Source organism: Scyliorhinus torazame, chromosome 12, assembly GCF_047496885.1.
Source record: "Scyliorhinus torazame isolate Kashiwa2021f chromosome 12, sScyTor2.1, whole genome shotgun sequence".
In the NCBI taxonomy this organism is placed as follows: Eukaryota; Metazoa; Chordata; class Chondrichthyes; order Carcharhiniformes; family Scyliorhinidae; genus Scyliorhinus; species Scyliorhinus torazame.
The window spans coordinates 33,038,111-33,059,092 of NC_092718.1; the positions used below are offsets into that span (position 1 = coordinate 33,038,111).

General features: G+C 49.9%; 1 protein-coding gene across 3 annotated transcripts in view; it reads left to right on the top strand.

Annotated features, from left to right (window-relative positions):
* The first annotated feature begins 15,527 nt into the window (after positions 1-15,527).
* leo1 (LEO1 homolog, Paf1/RNA polymerase II complex component) overlaps positions 15,528-20,982 on the top strand; it is a 43,803-nt gene continuing 38,348 nt past the window's right edge. For all 3 annotated transcript variants that reach the window (XR_011933880.1, XR_011933881.1, XM_072470635.1), the window contains exons 1-2: positions 15,528-15,687; positions 17,848-18,945. Coding sequence is in view for 1 of the 3 variants with exons in the window: in XM_072470635.1 (XP_072326736.1) it covers positions 15,630-15,687; positions 17,848-18,945 (1,156 nt within the window). In the remaining 2 variants the exon portion in view is untranslated. The remainder of the gene's footprint in view (positions 15,688-17,847; positions 18,946-20,982) is intronic.

Sequence of the window (20,982 nt, forward strand, 5' to 3'; positions counted from 1 at the left end):
TGCCTCTGCACAACAATGGACTGCAAATCCTCTTCAGTAAGAATGCCAACAATATCGAGATGGAGCTCACTTTTTTTTATTTAAAAAAATAATATTTTTATTCAGGTTTTTTAACAACACAATTTTTTCCCCTTACAAACAATAACCCCCCCCCCGTAACAAAATAACGCAAATTCTCCCTGAGCAAGATATATACAGGGCAAGATGGTATATTTACATACCTTTATACACTGGCTCTTGGCCGCGCGTACAGTTTCCCCCCACCCTCCATGCTATCTCCCGCTCGTCCATCCCCTCAAACAGTCTCTCGTTCCCCCCTCCCCGCCCCTCTCCCCCCCAGGGTTGCTGCTGCTGCTGATCAACCTTCTTCTAACGCTCCACGAGATATTCTAGGAACGGTTGCCACCGCCTGTAAAACCCCTGTGCAGACCCTCTCAAAGCAAACTTAATCCTCTCCAATTTTATGAACCCCGCCATGTCATTAATCCAGGCCTCCAGGCTAGGGGGCTTCGCCTCCTTCCACTATAGCAAGACCCTTCGCGCGGCTACTAGGGACGCAAAGGCCAGAATTCCGGCCTCTTTCGCCTCCTGCACTCCTGGCTCATCCACTACTCCAAATATTGCTAGCCCCCAGCTTGGCTTGACCCGGACTTTCACCACCTGGGATATTACTCCCGCCACTCCTCTCCAGAACCCCTCCAATGCCGGGCATGACCAAAACATATGGACATGGTTCGCCGGGCTCCCTGAACATCTTTCACATCTATCCTCTACCCCAAAGAACCTACTCAGCCTCACCCTCGTCAAATGCGCTCTGTGAACCACCTTAAATTGTATCAGACTGAGCCTGGCACACGAGGAGGAGGTATTAACCCTACCCAGGGCGTCGGCCCACAGCCCTTCCTCAATCTCCTCCCCCAGCTCCTCCTCCCATTTACCTTTCAGTTCTTCTACTAGCGCTTCCCCCTCTTCTTTCATCTCTTGGTATATTTCCGACACCTTGCCCTCCCCGACCCATACCCCCGAGATCACCCTATCTTGAACTTCTTGTGCCGGGAGCAACGGAAATTCCCTCACCTGTCGCCTCACAAAAGCCCTCACCTGCATATATCTAAATGCATTTCCCGGGGGTAACTCAAATTTCTCCTCCAGTGCCCCTAGGCTCGCAAATGTCCCGTCAATGAACAGGTCCCCCATTCTTCTTATCCCCGCCCGATGCCAGCCTTGGAACCCCCCGTCCATCTTCCCCGGGACAAACCGGTGGTTACCCCTGATCGGGGACCACACCGATGCTCCCATTGCACCCCTGTGTCTTCTCCACTGGCCCCAGATCTTTAGTGTTGCCGCCACCACCGGGCTTGTGGTGTATTTTGTCGGCGAGAGCGGCAGCGGTGCCGTTACCAACGCACCCAGGCTCGTTCCTTTACAGGACGCCATCTCCATCGTCTTCCATGCCGCCCCTCTCCCTCCATAACCCACTTACGGATCATCGCCACATTTGCTGCCCAGTAGTAACTCTCTAGGTAAACCCAACCCTCCTCGGTCCCTGTTGCGTTCCAAGAACCCTCTCCTAACCCTCGGGGTCTTATTTGCCCACACATACCCCATAATACTCCTACCTACTCTCTTGAAAAAGCCCTTGGTGATCACGATGGGGAGGCACTGAAACACGAACAAAAACCTCGGAAGGACCACCATTTTGACCGACTGCACCCTACCCGCCAGCGAGAGCGGGAGCATGTCCCATCTTTTAAAATCCTCCTCCATTTGCTCCACCACCCTCGTCAAATTCAGTTTATGTAGGGCCCTCTAACTTCTGGCTATCTGGATCCCCAGATACCGAAAACTCCTCTCTGCCCTCCTCAGCGATAGGTCCCCTATCCCTCTTTCTTGGTCCCCTGCCTGTAATACAAAAAGCTCACTCTTCTCTACATTAAGCTTGTAGCCCGAAAACTCTCCAAACTCCTTCAGAGTCTGCATGACCTCCACCATCCCCTCCATTGGGTCCGCCACGTATAGCAGCAGGTCATCCGCATATAGTGATACCCGATGCTCCTCTCCCCCGCGGACTATCCCCCTCCATTTCTGAGACTCCCTAAGTGATATGGCCAAGGGTTCGATCGCCAATGCAAACAACAGGGGGGACAGGGGGCCACCCCTGTCTCGTCCCTCGGTACAGCCGAAAGTACTGGGGCAGCACGGTAGCCTTGTGGATAGCACAATTGCTTCACAGCTCCAGGGTCCCAGGTTCGATTCCAGCTTGGGTCACTGTCTGTGCGGAGTCTGCACATCCTCCCCGTGTGTGCGTGGGTTTCCTCCGGGTGCTCCGGTTTCCTCCCACAGTCCAAAGATGTGCAGGTTAGGTGGATTGCGGGGATAGGGTGGCGGTGTTGACGTTGGGTAGAGTGCTCTTTCCAAGAGCCGGTGCAGACTCGATGGGCCGAATGGCCTCCTTCTGCACTGTAAATTCTATGATAATCTACTCCGACCTCCGCCGGTTTGTCATTACGCTCGCCACCGGGGCGCTGTAAAGGAGCTTAACCCATCTAATAAACCCTCCCCTGAACCCAAACCTGCGCAATACCTCCCAGAGGTACTCCCACTCTACTCGGTCAAAGACTTTTTCCATGTCCATAGCTGCCACTATCTCCGCCTCTCCCTCCTCCGATGTCATCGTTATCACGTTTAAGAGCTGCCGCACATTGGTATTTAACTGCCTGCCCTTTACGAATCCCGTTTGGTCCTCGTGAATCACCCCTGGGACACAGTCCTCAATCCTAGTGGCCAGTACCTTCGCCAATAGCTTAGCATCCACATTGAGGAGCGAAATCGGCCTATACGATCAACATTGCAGTGGATCCTTGTCTCGCTTTAGGATCAGGGAGATTGTCGCCTCCGACATTGTCTGGGGCAGGGTTCCCTCCTCTCTTGCCTCGTTGAAGGTCCTCACTAGTAGCGGGGCCAGCAGGTCCACATATTTTCTGTAGAATTCCACCGGGAACCCGTCCGGCCCCGGGGCCTTCCCCGCCTGCATGCTCCCCAAACCCTTACTCAACTCCTCCAGCCCAATTGGTGCCCCCAAACCAACCGCTTCCTGCTCCTCCACCCTCGGGAACCCCAGCTGGTCCAGGAATCGCCTCATCCCCCTTTCCCCCCCTGGGGGCTGGGATCTGTACAGCTCTTCATAGAAGTCCTTAAATACCTTATTTATTTTCGTTGCACTTCGAACCGTGGCTCCCCTTCCATCTTTGATTCCCCCTATTTCCCTCGCTGCCGCCCTCTTACGAAGCTGGTGCGCCAGCATCCGACTAGCCTTTTCCCCATACTCGTAAGTCGCCCCTTGCTCCTTCCTCCACTGTACCTCCGCCTTGCCCGTGGTCAGCAGGTCAAACTCCGTCTGGAGCCGTCGCCTTTCCCCAAGTAATCTTTCCTCCGGGGCCTCTGCGTCTCTCCTGTCCACCCGCAAGATCTCCCCCACTAGCCTCTCCCTTTCCATTCCCTCTATCCTCTCCCTATGAGCCCTGATGGAGATCAGCTCTCCCCTGATCACCGCCTTCAACGCCTCCCATACCACCCCCACTCGCACCTCCCCGTTGTTGTTGGCCTCCAAGTACCTTTCAATACACCCCCTCACCTTCCCACACACACCCTCATCGGCCAGCAGTCCCACATCCAGCCGCCACAATGGGCGTTGGTCCCTCTCCTCTCCCAGCTCCAGTTCCACCCAGTGCGGGGCATGGTCCGAAACGGCTATGGCCGAATACTCCGTCCCCCCCACTCTCGGGATGAGCGCCCTGCCCAGAACAAAGAAATCTATCCAGGAGTAAGCATTATGCACGTGGGAGAAAAAAGAAAATTCCCTGGCCTGCGGTCTTGCAAACCTCCATGGGTCCACTCCCCCCATCTGATCCATAAACCCCCTAAGTACCTTGGCCGCTGCCGGCCTCCTTCCCATCCTTGATCTGGAGCGGTCCAGTGCTGGGTCCAGCACCGTATTGAAGTCCCCTCCCATTATTAGTCCTCCTACCTCCAGGTTCGGAATGCGTCCCAACATGCGCTTCATGAATCCAGCATCATCCCAGTTCGGGGCGTATACATTTACCAACACCACCCACGTCCCTTGCAACCTACTGCTCACCATCACATAGCTCCCTCCATTATCCGCTACGATAGTCTTGGCCTCAAATGACACATGCTTTCCCACCAGAATTGCCACCCCTCTATTTCTTGCGTCCAATCCCGAGTGAAATAACTGTCCTACCCATCCCTTTCTTAACCTGACCTGGTCCGCCACCTTCAGGTGTGTCTCTTGGAGCATTGCCACATCTGCCTTCAGTCCCTTCAAGTACGCGAACGCTCGAGCCCGCTTCACCGACCCATTCAGGCCCCTCACGTTCCACATTATCAGCCGGATTGGAGGGACTCTCACCTCCCCCCCCCCCCCCCCCCCCCCCCCCCCCCCCCGCCGACTAGCCATCTCCTTTTCTGGGCCAGTCCCTTGTCCGCGTCTCCCTCACTCTCCAGCCCCCCAGCTGGGGGACCCCCGTCCCAGCCACCTCTTCTGTGTCCTGTTCTCTTTCGGCCAGTGCAGCAGCAACCCTTCCCCCCCCCCTTCCCCCACTCCCTCCTCCCCCTCCCTCCTCTCCCCCCCCCCTTCCCCCCCTCCCGCTAGATCCCCATCTAGCTTTTTTGCACTCCCATATCCCTCCCGTAAGTCAGCTGACACCTGCTGACCCCGGCTTCCCCCGCCATCCCTTTAACCCCCCCCGTGTGGGAATCTCCCAATCAATGTACATTCCTTTGTTCCCCTTCCCGCCCTTTTTTTTTGCCGCGCGTGGGAAAGACAACCCCGTGCTTCCCAAAGCCTGCCCCGCCCCCCATGGCGCAGCTCCTTTCATGGCCTTGTCCCTCTCCCCTAGCCCATACATCCTTTCCTGCGCGTGGTTGATCCCCTATGTACAACAACCATCATACTTCACCCCTCAAACACCCCCCTCCCACACAAACCCTCAATTAAAGTCCAACTTTTCAGCTAATATAAAGGTCCACGCCTCTTCGGGCGTTTCGAAGTAGTGGTGTTGGCCATTATGTGTATCCCACAGTCGCGCTGGCTGCAACATTCCAAATTTCACTCCTTTCCGGTGCAGCACCGCTTTGGCCCGGTTGAAACCCGCACTCCGCTTAGCGACCTCCGCGCTCCAGTCCGGGTATATTCTGATCTCCGCATTGTCCCACTTGCTGCTCCGTTCCTTCTTGGCCCATTTCAGGACCCTCTCTCTGTCCGTAAACCGGTGAAATCTCACCACCATCACCCTTGGCGGCTCTTTTGCATTGGGCTTCCTCGCTAGCACTCAGTGCGCCCCATCCAGCTCCAGCAATCTCGGGGGGGCCTCCACACCCATCAGCGTCCCGATCATTGTGCCCACATATGCCGTGGCATCGGCCCCCTCCATTCCTTCTGGGAGACCCAGGATCCTCAAGTTGTTTCTCCTTGATCTGTTCTCCAGGTCTTCGAGTGTTCCCGCCCACGTCCAGTGCAGCGCCTCGTGCCGCTCCACTCTCTCCGCCAGGCCCACGAGCTCGTCGCCGTTCTCACTCACTTTTTCCTGGATCTCCTGAATCTTCACCTCTTGGGCTTTCTGGGATGCTCCAAGTTTTTCCACCATTGCCAGTATAGGCGCCACCATCTCCTTATGCAGATCCTCGAAGCAGCCCTTGATGAACTCTTTCATCTCCTCTCTGTCCGTGGGCGCCGCCATTTTGTTTTTTTCTTCTTTCTTCTCCCGCTGCTCCAGGGCCGCTTTCCTCGCTGTTTCACTGCGGGTCCGGTCCATGCAGGGCTGTAGGGGGCTTCCTCCGTTCTTCCCCACGGGTTGTTTTTTTTTTACAGGTCCGTTGGGGCTCCGTTAGCGGGCCCAAAAGTCCGTTTCTGCGGGAGCTGCCGACTCGCGCGGCTTAGCTCCGCATCACCGCAACCCGGAAGTCGGAGCTCACTTTTAACCAAGTTCCATTATGGGGAAAACATTTGATGGGCCAGCAATGCACTTGGCGAGTAGGGAGTAGGGAGGGGCTTCAAACTCAATTGAGATTTATTCTTCATGCTGTTTACACCAGTTGAAGAATCAAATGCCACTTTCAGCTATCAACAGAGGCAGGACATAAAACTGCTGATGAGACTGGGCATCTGTTGTATCTGTAAAATTTCAGATACTTCAACCAGTATATCAATCAAAGGTTTACTCAGGTGCCCTCTTTTGTGAGGTGAACAAAGGACAAAACAGGTTCACGGTTTAACATAATTTTATTCACAATTCTCTCACTCAACAAAGTATGACTCAGACTCACAGCTGAGCTTTAGGTATTAACCGCAGTGAAGGAGGCTGGCCAGGCTACGAACGCTCAATGTGATTTGATTTGATTTGATTTATTGTCACATGTACCGAAGTACAGTGAAAAGTATTTTCCTGCGGCCGAGGGAACGTACACAGTACGTACATAGTAGACAAAAAAAAGAATAATTAACAGAGTACATTGACAAATGGTACATCGACAAACAGTGATTGGTTACAGTGCGGAACAAGGGGCCAAACAAAGCAAATACATGAGCAAGAGCAGCACAGGGCGTCGTTAATAGTGTTCTTACAAGAAACAGATCAGTCCAGGGGGGAATCGTTGAGGAGTCTTGTAGCTGCGGGGAAGAAGCTGTTCCTATGTCTGGATGGTCGGGTCTTCAGACTTCTGTATTTTCTGCCTGATGGAAGAGTCTGGAAGTAGGCAATGCCTGGGTGGGAGGGGTCTCTGATAATGCTGTCTGCCTTCCTGAGGCAGCGCGAGGTGCATACAGAATCAATGTGGTGGTCATAGTTTCAGGATAAGACCTTTTAGGACTGAGGTGAAGAGAAATATCTTCACCCAGAGAGTGGTGAATCTGTGGAATTCGCTACCCACAGAAAGTAGTTGTGGCCAAAACATTGTGTAATTTCAAGAAGGAATTAGACAAAACTCTTATAATCTTTCTTAGTGTCAGAAGTAGGATTACATTAACACTGCAATGAAGTTACTGTGAAAATCTCCTAGTTGTCACACTCTGGCACCTGTTCAGGTACACAGAGGGAGAATTCAGAATGTCCAATTCACCTAACGTCTTTCTGGACTTGTGGGTGGAAACCGGAACACCCGGAGGAAACCCACGCAGACATGGGGAGAACGTGCAGACTCCGCATGTTCCCAAGACGGGAATCGAACCCGGGTCCCTGGCGCTGTGAAGCCACAGTGCTAACCACTATGCTACCGTGCCACCGTCACTTCATTGAAGTGTTAATGTAAGCCCACTTGTGACTCTAATAAAGATTAATATTGCAGCTCTTGGGGCTAAAGGGATCAAGGGATATGGGCGAAACGCAGGATCAGGGTATTGAACTTGATGATCAGCCATGATCACAATGAATGGCGGAGCAGGCTCGAAGGGCTGAATGGCCTCCTTCTACTTCTATTTTCTATGTCTCTATGTTTCTATCTCTTGTTTCTTTATTTGGTTCACTGTTGTCTCCTTTTGTCTTGCAACCACCCTGTTGTCATTTTATCTCTTCTGCTTTGTCCTGTGTAATCGACTTTTCCTTTTGTTCTTTCCATTCTCCCACCCTTCCCTTGACTCTGCAGTTGCTTAAAACCGTTTACATTTCTAACTTTTTTGCAGTTCTGTTGAAAGGTCATTAATTTTGCTTCTCTCACCGTTTGATCTCCTAAATATTTTCAACATTTCCTGTTTCTATTTCAAATTTCCTGCATTTCCCAGTTGTTTGCATTTGGAAAAGTATCTGTTCCCGGTGCCCTTTAGTACTTCCCCAGTATACCCTCTCCCAGGAACTATCTGGCAATGCAGCATTTCTCCCCAAGTTGCTACAGTGTACAAACATTGTAATAATATCACTACCCAAAGGAAAAAGCAAACAGCAAGATGCTGGTGATCCTAGTACCTAGATAAAATTATCAATTTTTAATGACCTCCTTCTGTGCTGAAGTGACTCAATGTCGGAATTTACCACAGGCGATGGGGGTGTCACATGCCAGCGTCCCAAGTTGTCTCCTTTTGGGAAGGCCCACCGAATTATGTGTCCACCAATTAGAGACCGACAGCAGCTTCATAGAATCATACAATCCCGACAGTGTAGAAGAAGACCATTCAGCCCGTCGAGTCTGCACCGACCCTTCGAATGAGCTCTCTGTCCATTTATGAGTGTCCACCCTGCCCGATTCCCATAATCCCATAACCTAACCTGCACATCCCTAGACATTAAGGAGCAATTTAGCACGGCCAATCCACCTAACCCACACATCTTTGGACTGGGAGGAAACCGGAGCACTCGGGGGAAACCCACGCTGACACTGGGAGAACGTGCAGACTCCACACAGTCACCCGAGGCCAGATTTGAACCCAGGTCCCAGGCGCTGTGAGGCAGCAGTGCTAACCACTGTGCCACGTGCTGCTCCAAACTTGTTCCAGGCATTAGCACGGGAGTGGTGGTGGCAGCTGGTAATGCACCCAATGGAGGCCCAGGATTGCTGAGGGATACAGACCATAAGTGAGTTGAGGCGAGGGTGGGGGTGGAGGTTGTGGCGGCTCTCTGTGGAGACCCTCCCCTGCCTGATCCCACAATCAGACAGAGTTTGCTTTTAGGACTTTCCGCATGGTGACTCCCTTGCCCATTTCTCGCTGATGAGCAACGATGGCAGAGGATGTGGCCCTTAAGTGGGCATAAATCTATCTCTGTGGTGAGTGAAGGACCCTGTCTGTGGTGCTTCTTTTGTTTTTGATTTATTATTGTCACATATATTAGTGTACTGTGAAAAGTATTGTTTCTTGCATGCTGGACAAACAATGCATACCGTACATAGGGAAGGATGGAGAGACTGCAGAATATAATGTTACAGTTATAGCAAGGTGTAGAGAAAAGATCAACTTAATACGAGGTAGGTCCATTCAAAGGTCTGATGGCAGTAGGGAAGAAGCTGTTCTTGAGTCGATTGGTACATGACCTCAAACTTTGGTATCTTTTCCCTGACGAAGAAGGTGGAAGAGAGTATGTCCGGGGTGCGTGGGGTCCTTAATTATGCTGGCTGCCTTTCTGAGGCAGCGGGAATTATAGACAGAGTCGATGGATGGGAGGCTGGTTGCGTGATGGACTGGGCTACATTCACAACCTTTTGTAGTTTCCTGAGGTCTTGGGCAGAGCAGGCTCCATACCAAGCTGTGATGCAACCAGAAAGAATGCTTTCTTTGAGAAGTGACTCTGGCTTTAAGTTCGTCTCGCTTGTTTTCGAGAGATTGGACATTAGCTAGGAGTAAGCTAGGCAGAGGGGCTTTGGGGCCTCTGTTGTTTCACTCTCACCTGCACGCCTGCATGTTTTCCACGCTTCCTGGAGTGACTGCTTCTTTTCGAGCCTGGGAGACGGTGAGAGTATGCAGTGTTAGGGGAATAATTGTGTCCAATGAGGTTATTCACTCTGGTCGGTGTGTGGATGGAGGATTCGTTGCCTTGCTTGTGGTTCCTGCATTGGTAGGTGAGTCTGCGCGGTCGAGCGTCCCGGGTCGCTGTCGAGCTGCGGTTTGTCTTCACAGATTGGTGTTGTGTTATGTTATGTTATTGCTAGTGACATAAGCTGCCACTTGATGTAGTCTCTGCTGAAAGATGCTCCAGACTCGGAGATAAGTTTAACGTATTTATTGAACGATTAACAATGCTCTTAAATGAGTTTGACACTCTACTAATCTGCCTCTAGTAACTCAGTCTATTCTGCTAACTATACAAGCTTGCTCTCGACCATGTGCTAGGGTGTGATGTTGCTGATAATCAACCCTGTCTTGCTCTCTTGGTTTCTGCCGGTGGAAGAGGTAGAGCCTGTGTGTCATGTCCTTTTTATATGGTCGTGTAGTGCCCCCTTGTGGGAATGCCACATCTGGGTGTCCTGATTACCCATTGGTTGTGTCCTGTTCTAATGACTCATTGGTTGCGTGTCTGCATGTCATGACATCTCTGGTGCTCCCTCTAGTGGTTACTTAGTTGTAGTGTATTTACATTAACCCCTTGTGTATATACAGTGATGCATATCACTACATCCCCCCTTTTTTGTCTTACATATTTTCTGTACTTTGTTCAAGAAAATTGTAGAAAACAGGTAGATGAATGATGACATGTACAAGTTGTGCTGATATTGATGATTGTACAATACCAATTAATATCTATGAGTCCAATCTTATGAATTTGTACGGTTGAGTTGCTTTCTTCTTCTGTTGTTGAAGTGGTGATGTTGATGTTGTCATTTCTTTGTGAACGTCATAAGTGTTCTTGTGTTTAAGTAACCAAGAAGTCATCATGAGGTGTTCAAATGGTCGAATCACTTTGTTGTCCGATTAGACTTTTTTTTTCTATGCTTGTGGCAACGATTCTGTATGTCATCTTTCTTGGAAGCTGGTTTGCTTGTTTGTAGTGGAGCAAACGTGAATTGCTGAGATTTGTTCTCATGCCATGGTATGTTTGTACTCTTGCCATTGTCTTGAGCTGTGCTGTTACATTGTCCTTCATGTGCAGAGTTGTACCATGTCGAACAAGTTGTTGTTTTATTGTTGTTGTTTTTGTTGTGCTTGTCGCGCTCAATGACTGTTCCGTGTGGATAATTCGAGTCATTCTCCAAGTTACTTGTGTCAGTGTCCTTTGTGGTATCTGATGCTTCATTGAGCGTTTCTTCTTGAGGATTGTGAGAATGACCGGATGTTGCATTGATCTTGGTGACATCACTCCTTTGTGGTTGATGTGATTCCTCTTTGATTCCTTGGTGCTCCTCTTCTGAAGTAATTTCTGGTTCACTTGAATCATCATTGGTTTCTTGATGCTCCTCGTCTGGAGTTAAAATCTTCAAAATTTCATTTTCTTGTGGATAGGCTCGAATGGATGAGGTTTTAATTGATGTGGTGTCACTGGATTTAAGAGTAGTTTTACTTTGATTGTTGAGTGCTTCTGTACATACGAGCTGAGATCTGTCAGTCTCGCTGTGATCTTGCACATCTTGTATGGGAATTGTGATTTCTTCGTCACTTGTCTCACAGACAGTGGGCAGACATTCAGTGTCTTCTTGTTGTTCACGTGAGCTTGGTAGACTTTCATAGTCTGCTGCTGGTTGCTCAGATAAGGTTGATAGACCTTCATGGTCTTGTTCATGCATGAACTTTGCTATGGAGTCTTGAGTTGCTTCCATAGTGGAGTCTGTCAACGAGCTCTCTGTGGAGGCTAGCATCGCTCTCTCTGTAGAGTCTTTCATCGCTCTGTGTGGAGTCGTGCAGTGGTCTCGCTGTGGCGTCTTTCATCGCTCTCTGTGTGGACTCGGGAACTTTTCGTGGTGAGTGGACCACGTGTTTGGCGTCAGGCCGCAGTAGAATCCTGTACTCATACGGATGTGTGCCCATCCCGCTGAAGACATCTAGGTACTGGGTCAGGATGTCGTTGATGCTGGTCTGAGGATCCGGATGAGACGGCGTCATGGTGTAGACCCGTTGGATGAGGTTCAGTTGCTTGCAGGTGTGCGCACCTAGCAGGGATGCCCTGTTTGGCTGAACAATCTGGAAGTGTAGGCTTGTCTGTATGTGTCGGTTGGGCACTGTCAGGTGGCAGGACCCCAGTGCCTTAATTGCATTGCCAGTGTAGTCCTGGAGTTTGCAGGCAGCTGGAAGGAGCTTGGGAGCCTTTTGATTCTCGTGAAGTCCGATTGGCGGAGGCACCTGTGTGCAGTGTGAACTGGATGTGGCATTGGTTGACATCCATCACTGCAATCCATTCGTCCTCGAAATCCACGGCAAGGATTGATGGGACTTGCAATGTGCCCGGTGTGGCGTAATTCCACTTCGTGATGATGCCCACTCGGTATGCGTAATCCAGGTAGTCATCGTCTGGATCTGTAGCACTGCCTTGATCAGAGTCATACGTTTGGTGTCGCACACTCCTGATGCCAACGGAGTCGTTCAGTACTCGCTGTGTGGCATCGTTTTCTTCTTGATCAATGAACGAATCATCTTCTTTGGTTTCGGATTTGTCATTGTGCTCTTCACTTCGGGTGGTGCAAACTGCTTGCTCCAGGGTGCTGCGGAGGTTATTTTCAACGTCTGGTAGAATTTCAGGCATTGTTCTGTCTTTCGAGGTGAAAGAATTGTGTTTTGTGGCTTCAAAACTCTTCTTTTTAATTTTCGGACATTTCCCCTTTCAGTGGGCGTGGTCCGGGCCTCTGACGTCATGACGCTCGTGACATCATGCGTAGGACTCAATTGCGCATGCGCACGCCGAGGTTCCTTTACTGTGCGCTCTTTCGCAACGCGCAGCCTCTCCCGCATGCGCAAAACACCGGTTTGCCGGTTTGTGTCTTTTAGGGATGTGCGCATGTGCGGACTGATCAGACTGCACACGTGCAAGATGACTGCCGTTTAAAACTGCCGTCTTCTTCTGTTTCAATCCTACCTCTGCGTCGTGGTGAGTATTCGCGTCATTTTTACCGATTTTGTTCGTGTCCACCTCGCAGTGGCTGTCAAATTTGTCCAGGATGGTCTGGTATTTAGTTTTGTCCTGGTCTTCTGAGTCTTGAAACGAGTTGAAGATCTCCATCGCATGATCACCGCAATGGTGAGTAGAAGAGCTATCTTCCGAGCATCGGTTGCGCCATTCAGGTCGGATGCATCCGTGGGTTTCCTCCGGGTGCTCCGGTTTCCTCCCACAGTCCAAAGATGTGCAGGTTAGGTGGATTGGCCATGATAAATTGCCCTTAGTGTCCAAAATTGCCCTTAGTGTTGGGTGGGGTTGCTGGGTTATGGGGATAGGGTGGAGGTGTTGACCTTGGGTGGGGTGCTCTTTCCAAGAGCCGGTGCGGACCCGATGGGCTGAATGGCCTCCTTCTGCACTGTAAATTCTATGAATTTAGAAATTCTTAGAATTTTTGTTTGAATGAACGCCAGCTAGCACTAAGATTACCGGTGGTCCTGAATTGATGAGGAGCCTGAATCTTGTTCATCGTGCCTGGATTTGGTTGCTGGTTGTCTCTAACCTTGCTGAGTTGAACTAGGGAGATTGAGCAGTCACTCCTGTACCATGTTGTGTTATGTTATTGCGAGTAACATAAGCTGCCACTTGATGTAGGCTCTGCTGAAAGATGCTCCAGACTCGGAGATAAGTTTAACGTATTTATTGAACGATTAACAAAACTCTTAAATGAGTTCGACACTCTACAAATCTGCCTCTAGTAACACAGTCTATTCTGCTAACTATACAAGCTTGCTCTCGGCCATGTGCTAGGATGTTACGTTGCTGATAATCAACCCTGTCCTGCTCTCTTGGTTTCTGCCGGTGGAAGAGACAGAGCCTGTGTGCCTTGTCCTTTTTATATGAGTCGTGTAGTGCCCCCTTGTGGTAATGCCACCTCTGGGTGTCCTGATTACCCATTGGTTGTGTCCTGTTCTAATGACCTATTGGTTGCGTGTCTGCATGTCATGACATCTCTGGTGCTCCCTCTAGTGGTTACTTAGTTGTAGTGTATTTACATTAACCCCTTGTGTATATACAGTGATGCATATCACTACAGGTGGAAGTCCAGACTATGCTCCGGCATGGATTGGGTGAAGGCCGGTAGATGGATGACGTCTCTGGGGTCGCGGTTGCGGATGAGGCGATGGCAGGGTCCGTGTGCTGGGGTCCGCAGGGTCCTTTCCAGATCGCGGTCTTCCTTCAGAGGATCTCTAAACTTGGAAGTAAATTTAAAAGGGCAGTATTTGTGATTGTGGGAGTTGATTTTTAGGAGTATGGGGCGACTGTAAAGGGGGGGGGAGTGGCAGGAGTGCTCGGGGCCTGCAGGGGGTCGCAGCTCTCCGGGTCAGTGGGGTTGGAAGCTGGGGAGGGGAGCGCTGCAGCTGCTGCGATGCTGGTCTGGTCGTTGGAGAGCAGCAGAGTGGAGGTCCCGGCTTCTGTGGCGTTTTCCAGGTCTCTGGGAGCTTGTAGAGTGAAGGCCCTGGCTTCTAGGGTGTTTTCCTGGTCTCTGGCAGCCGCTGTAGGGGAATTCCCAGGCCTGGGACTGCAGCTCTGGCAGCTGCTCACACGTGGTCGGCAGTCCGGGTCGATTTCAGGTTGGCAGTTTCAGGTGTCTCCTGGGTCCTAAAGATCGCAAAATCTGTAAGTAATTGAATTAGAACATTGTTAGAGAGTTGAAAAGAGTTAGAATGAAGTATTAGAAGCATAGAACGAGAGTAAAAGATAAAATTAGAGGGTATGCTGGGCACAGCTTGCAAGAAGTCAACTCACTCCGGCGCCATCTGGCTTCATTCTATGCTATGTTAGATTAGGGAAACTGTCTCTAGTGCCCCTTGGGTGGGTGAAAGAATCTGCCTATAATTCCCCCTGTGGTTGGTTAGGGAAACTGTCTGTAGCACTCCCCCCCCCACTTTGGTGGATTAGGAAAACTGCCTGTATCACCCTCTGTGGTGGGTTAGAGAAATTGCCTGTAGTACCCCCTGTGGTGGGTTCGGGAAACTGCCTGTAGCAGTCCCTATGGTGGGTTCAGGCAACTACCTGTGGCACCCCCTGTGGTGGGTTCAGGCAACTACCTGTGGCACCCCCTGTGGTGGGTTAGGGAAATTACCTGTAGCAGCCCCTGTGGCGGGTTAGGGAACCACAGGTAGGTCATTTAGGACTGAGATGAGGAGGAATGTTGTCACTCATAGGGAAGAGGTGAATCTTTGGAAATGTCTAACCTAGACGGTTGTGGAAACTCAGTCATTAAGTATGTTCAGGATAGAAATTCATATATTACAAGTTATTAGAGATATCAAGGGATATGGGAATAGTGATGGACAATAGCATTGAGACAGAATATCAGCCAGTTTCCTATTAAATGGCAGAGACTTCCACAGAATCCCTACAGTGCAGAAGGAGACCATTCGGCCCATTGCATCTGCACCATCCCTCCAAAAGAGCATCCGCATAGGCCCATTACCCTGCCCTATCCTCACAACTGGTGCACCCAGAGGAAACGCACACAGACACTGGGAGAACATGCAAACTCCACACAGTCACCCAAGGCAGGAAACGAACCCGGGTCCCTGGCTCTGTGAGGCAACAGTACTAACCACTGGGACTGAATGGTCTAATCCTGCTCCTATTTCCTAAGCACTCTTCCTGCAGCATCCCCTCTGGTGGGTGAGGAAATCTGCCCGGAGCGCCCCCTGTGGTGGGTTTAGGAATTTGCCCAGAGCGCAGCCTCTGGCGGGTTAAGGACTTTGGCTACAGCGCCCTCCCCCTCTGGTGGTTTAGGGACTGTGGTTGCAGCACCCCCTCGATTGGTTAGGGATTCTTGCTGCATCACCCCCTCTGGCGGGTTAGGGATTCTGGCCGCAGCGCCCCCTCTGGCAATTTTGGGAATGTGGTTGCACTTCCTCCTCTGGCAGGTTAGGTGGGTTAGGGATTCTGGCTGCTGCGCCCCCTCTGGCCCCGGAGGATTCCGCGAGCGGCCCCTCCCTGGCTGTGCGCATGCGTTTTCGCGCGACGAGTGCCGTAAAGTGACTGGGCGGCCTGCCGCTCCGGCTGTCTTTGCGACTCGGCAAGATGGCGGACATGGCGGATTTATTTGGCAGCGACGGGGACAGCGAGCCCGAGCAGAAAGGTAAACGGCGCTCTGTGGCTGGGGGTGAACAGTGTACGTGTACGGTCATCATCGACCCCTCGGATCTACTCGCGGGCTGAGGCGGCGCAGGCCGGCCGGACCCAGAGGTTTTGATACCTTTCGCCATTAAAAGATGCTCAGACTCTTGGTGACTGACCAAGCTTGTTGTTACTGAATTGGGGGGGGAACCAAAAAGGAGCGATGGAAACTGACATTTTAGTCTCCAAAGCCCCCTACGATCCCTGAGAACCATACAATCCCTGCAGTGCAGGAGGCCATTCAGCCCATTGAGTCTGCATCGACCCTTTGAAAGAGCACCCTACCCAGGCTCACTCCCCCCCCCCCCCCCCCATCATCCCCATCCCCATAACCCCACCTAACCTGCACATCTTTGGACTGTGGGAGGCACCCGGAGGAAACCCACGCAGACACTGGGAGAACGTGCAGACTCCGCACAATGACCTGAGGCTGGAATTGCACCTGGGTCCCTGGTGCTGTGATGCAGCAGTGCCAACCACTGTGCCACCCTTGCTCAAGCTCCACTTTGGGATTTGATGGCCATAGATAGAGTGTTCATAACATGACCAAACAGGTGGATGATCAGCCTGTAGTAAATCTTTCCAATATGCCTGCAATGGGTGGTAAGAACACAGTGCAGGGGGCAATAATGGCAAACCACTTTGTCAAACATAATCATGGGCCAATCCAATGGAAGTCCATGGTTGCCAGCGTCCTCTTCGGGAATCGTACGCAAAGAAGGAAGGAGAGCCTTTGCCAGGAAAAATTGTCATGAATGCTGCTGTTTTTGAAAAACTCCAGCATAATACTCTCCAGGAAAGGGGTACCTTGCATGTGAATTCATACGATATGGTTGATACTTAACTCTAATGGGACAATTAGGAACTGCAAAGATGTATTTAATGTGCCATGCACAATCCAAGATTATCCTTTTTTTAAAAAAAAATGATCACTTCCATCTCTCTTAGAACATCCTACCTGTGAGAAACATGTGGGTAAGAAATTTAGTGCTGGAAAGGATGAAGACCTGAATTATTTCTGTAAATTATTGATGTGGCACACTGTTCAACCCTAGCACTCATTTACAGCAAATGTTCCGCCTTGAAAGGGTGATTTTCTTTGGAGTCCACAGACATGGTAGTTTTTGTGTAAGCAGCCTCTTTTAGTGAAGGCATTTTTGATGCCTGTTTTCACTATTCTTTGCTATTACAGGCGTGAATGGGTTTATATCCTAATTTTATTGTCTTATTCAATTAAAGTTGCGCAAGTCCAGCTCTGTTGAGTTGGGAAAATGAACATTACCCAAGCACTGATTAAGGATGAACCAAAGGATATCAGGGATATTGTTTTTTTCATACCTACTAGTAAGAGACCTGTGGGGTAGGTAGGGGTCACTATAAAATAATTCAGCAAATTATTTTATTGTAGTGTTTTACTTGGTTGAAACACAATTTCTTTCTATTGAGAATGTGGAAGGAGATAAGTGTTCTACAGAATTTTCTAACTTGTACAGTGGGTGAGAATGTTGGCCATTGTTTTAAAGTCACTGCACAGTGGTTCTCTGTAGTTGTTGAGGCTGCATTGTTTGCGATTTAGGTTCCCAGGCTTTAAGAAGAGTGAGCAAGTCCAGCTAGCCTGTCTTTTTTGTTATGCTGCTTCATTTATTGGGGCTAGTTTAGCACAGTGGGATAAACAGCTGGCTTGTAATGCAGAACAATGCCAGCAGCGCGGGTTCAAATCCTGTACCGGCCTCCCCGAACAGGCGCCGGAATGTGGCGATGAGGGGCTTTTCACAGTAACATCTTTGAAGTGTACTTGTGACAATAAGCAATTATTATTAGGGGCTGGTTTAGCACAGGGCTAAATAGCTGGCCTTTAAAGCAGACCAAGGCAGGCCAGCAGCGCTGTTCAATTCCCGTACCAGCCTCCCCAGACAGCCGCCGGAATGTGGCGACTAGGGACTTTTCACAGTAACTTCATTTGAAGCCTACTTGTGACAATAAGCGATTTTAATTTAATTTCATTTTCGTATTGGAATCAAGCTACACAACAGCTTAATATCACTGTCACAATATCTTTTTAATTTGAGTACAGGGTCAGAAACTGAACCAGATTCATCAGATTGATTTGTTTGTTCCACAGATTTTGACTCGGGATCTGGATCAGGCTCTGATTCAGAGCGGGAACAAGCAGCATCAGAAAGCAATCCTTCAGGGAGTGAAAGGGAAGATGCGAATGAGGATGAAGATGGGAGAGAGGCTGCAAAGCCTAGTAATAAAGAGTTATTTGGAGAGGACAGTGAGGATGAAGTACACTCGAGACACAGTGGAAGTGACGACAGATCTGATAACCAGTCCATAGCTTCAGGACACTCTGAGCAAGATGATGTCCAGCATTCAGAGACAGAGCAGCAAAGTGGCTCTGAGGAACAACCGTTTGACAATGAAGATGACGACAATCGTTCTGATGCAGGCAGCATGCATTCTGATGCAGGCAGTGTGGGCTCTGACGCTGGCAGTGCACATTCTGATGCTGGCAGTGCACATTCTGATGCTGGCAGTGCGCATTCTGAAGCTGGCAGTGTGCATTCTGAAGCTGGCAGTGTGCATTCTGACGCTGGCAGTGTGCATTCTGACGCTGGCAGTGCCCATTCTGACGCTGGCAGTGCCCATTCTGACGCTGGCAGTGCCCATTCTGACGCTGGCAGTGCCCATTCTGACGCTGGCAGTGCCCATTCTGACGCTGGCAGTGCCCATTCTGACGCTGGCAGTGCCCATTCTGACGCTGGCAGTGCCCATTCTGACGCTGGCAGTGCGCACTCTGACGCTGGCAGTGCGCACTCTGACGCTGGCAGTGCGCACTCTGACGCTGGCAGTGCGCACTCTGACGCTGGTAGTACCGGTACCGATGCTGGCAGTGTCCACACTGATGCTGGCAGTGTCCACTCCGAAGCTGGCAGCATCCAATCTGATGCTGGCAGCGTGCGATCCCACTCCGAAGCTGGCAATGTCCATTCCGATGCTGGCAGCGTCCATTCCCGGTCTGATGTCGCCAGTAACCATTCCCACTCCGATGCTGCCAGTAACCAGTCAGATGCGGAGGTTTCTGGAAAGGAAGTGCACTCTGAGAATGAGAAATGGGAGAGAGAATCCAGAAGTGACCAATCAGATGAAGAGGGAAAACCACATCATTCGGATGAGGAACAGCATCTTTCGGACGATGAGCAGGAACATAAATCAGGTAAATTATTTGGCAGAGACCAGGATTGAACTTGGTGTGTTACCGGTCTGTATGGCTCAGGTATTGATTGGGCAAGTTTGTTGAGCATTAGTACAGCCCAGTCTAAGCTGACTTAATTGAAACATCATGCCATAAGACATAGGAGCGGAAGTAAGGCCATTCGGCCCATCAAGTCCACTCCACCATTCAATCATGGCTGATTTCAACTCCATTTACCCGCTCTCTCTCCATAGCCCTTAATTCCTCGAGAAATCAAGAATTTATCAACTTCTGTCTTAAAGACACTCAACGTCCCAGCCTCCACCGCCTCTGTGGCAATGAATTCCACAGACCCACCACTCTCTGGCTGAAGAAATTTCTCCTCATCTCTGTCCTAAAGTGACTCCCTTTTATTCTAAGGCTGTGCCCCCGGGTCCTAATCGCCCCTGCTAATGGAAACAACTTCCCTACGTCCACCCTATCTAAGCCATTCATTATCTTGTAAGTTTCTATTAGATCTCCCCTCAACCTCCTAAACTCCAATGAATATAATCCCAGGATCCTCAGACGTTCATCGTATGTTAGGCCTACCATTCCTGGGATCATCCGAGTGAATCTCCGCTGGACCCGCTCCAGTGCCAGTATGTCCTTCCTGAGGTGTGGGGCCCAAAATTGCTCACAGTATTCTAAATGGTGCCTAACTAGTGCTTGAAAAGCTTCAGAAGTACATCCCTGCTTTTATATACCAAGCCTCTTGAGATAAATGACAACATTGCATTTGCTTTCTTAATTACGGACTCAACCTGCAAGTTTACCTTTAGAGAATCCTGGACTAGGACTCCCAAGTCCCTTTGCACTTTAGCATTATGAATTTTGTCACCGTTTAGAAAATAGTCCATGCCTCTATTCTTTTTTCCAAAGTGCAAGACCTCGCACTTGCCCACGTTGAATTTCATCAGCCATTTCTTGGACCACTCTCCTAAACTGTCTAAATCTTTCTGCAGCCTCCCCACCTCCTCCATACTACCTGCCCCTCCACCGATCTTTGTATCATCGGCAAACTTAGCCAGAATGCCCCCAGTCCCGTCATCTAGATTGTTAATATATAAAGAGAACAGCTGTGGCCCCAACACTGAACCCTGCGGGACACCACTCGTCACCGGTTGCCATTCCGAAAAAGAACCTTTTATCCCAACTCTCTGCCTTCTGCCTGACAGCCAATCGTCAATCTATGTTAGTACCTTGCCTCGAATACCATGGGCCCTTATTTTACTCAGCAGTCTCCTGTGAGGCACCTTATCAAAGGCCTTTTGGAAGTCAAGATAAATAACATCCATTGGCTCTCCTTGGTCTAACCTATTTGTTATCTCTTCAAAGAACTCTAACAGGTTTGTCAGGCACGACCTCCCCTTACTAAATCCATGCTGACTTGTCCTAATCCGACCCTGCACTTCCAAGAATTTAGAAATCTCATTCTTAACAATGGATTCTAGAATCTTGCCAACAACCGAGGTTAGGCTAATTGGCCTATAATTTTCCATCTTTTTCCTTGTTCCCTTCTTGAACAGGGGGGTTACAACAGTGATTTTCCAATCCTCTGGGACTTTCCCTGACTCCAGTGACTTTTGAAAGATCATAACTAACGCCTCCACTATTTCTTCAGCTATCTCCTTTAGAACTCTAGGATGTAGCCCATCTGGGCCCGGAGATTTATCAATTTTTAGACCTCTTAGTTTCTCTAGCACTTTCTCCTTTGTGATGGCTACCATATTCAACTCTGCTCCCTGACTCTCCTGAATTGTTGGGATATTACTCATGTCTTCTACTGTGAAGACTGACGCAAAGTACTTATTTAGTTCCTCAGCTACTTCCTTGTCTCCCATCTCTAGATTACCTGCGTCATTTTGGAGCGGCCCAATGTCTACTTTTGCCTCCCGTTTGTTTTTAATGTATTTAAAGAAACTTTTACTATCATTCCTAATGTTACTGACTAGCCTACCTTCATATTTGATCCTCTCGTTCCTTATTTCTCTCTTTGTTATCCTCTGTTTGTTTTTG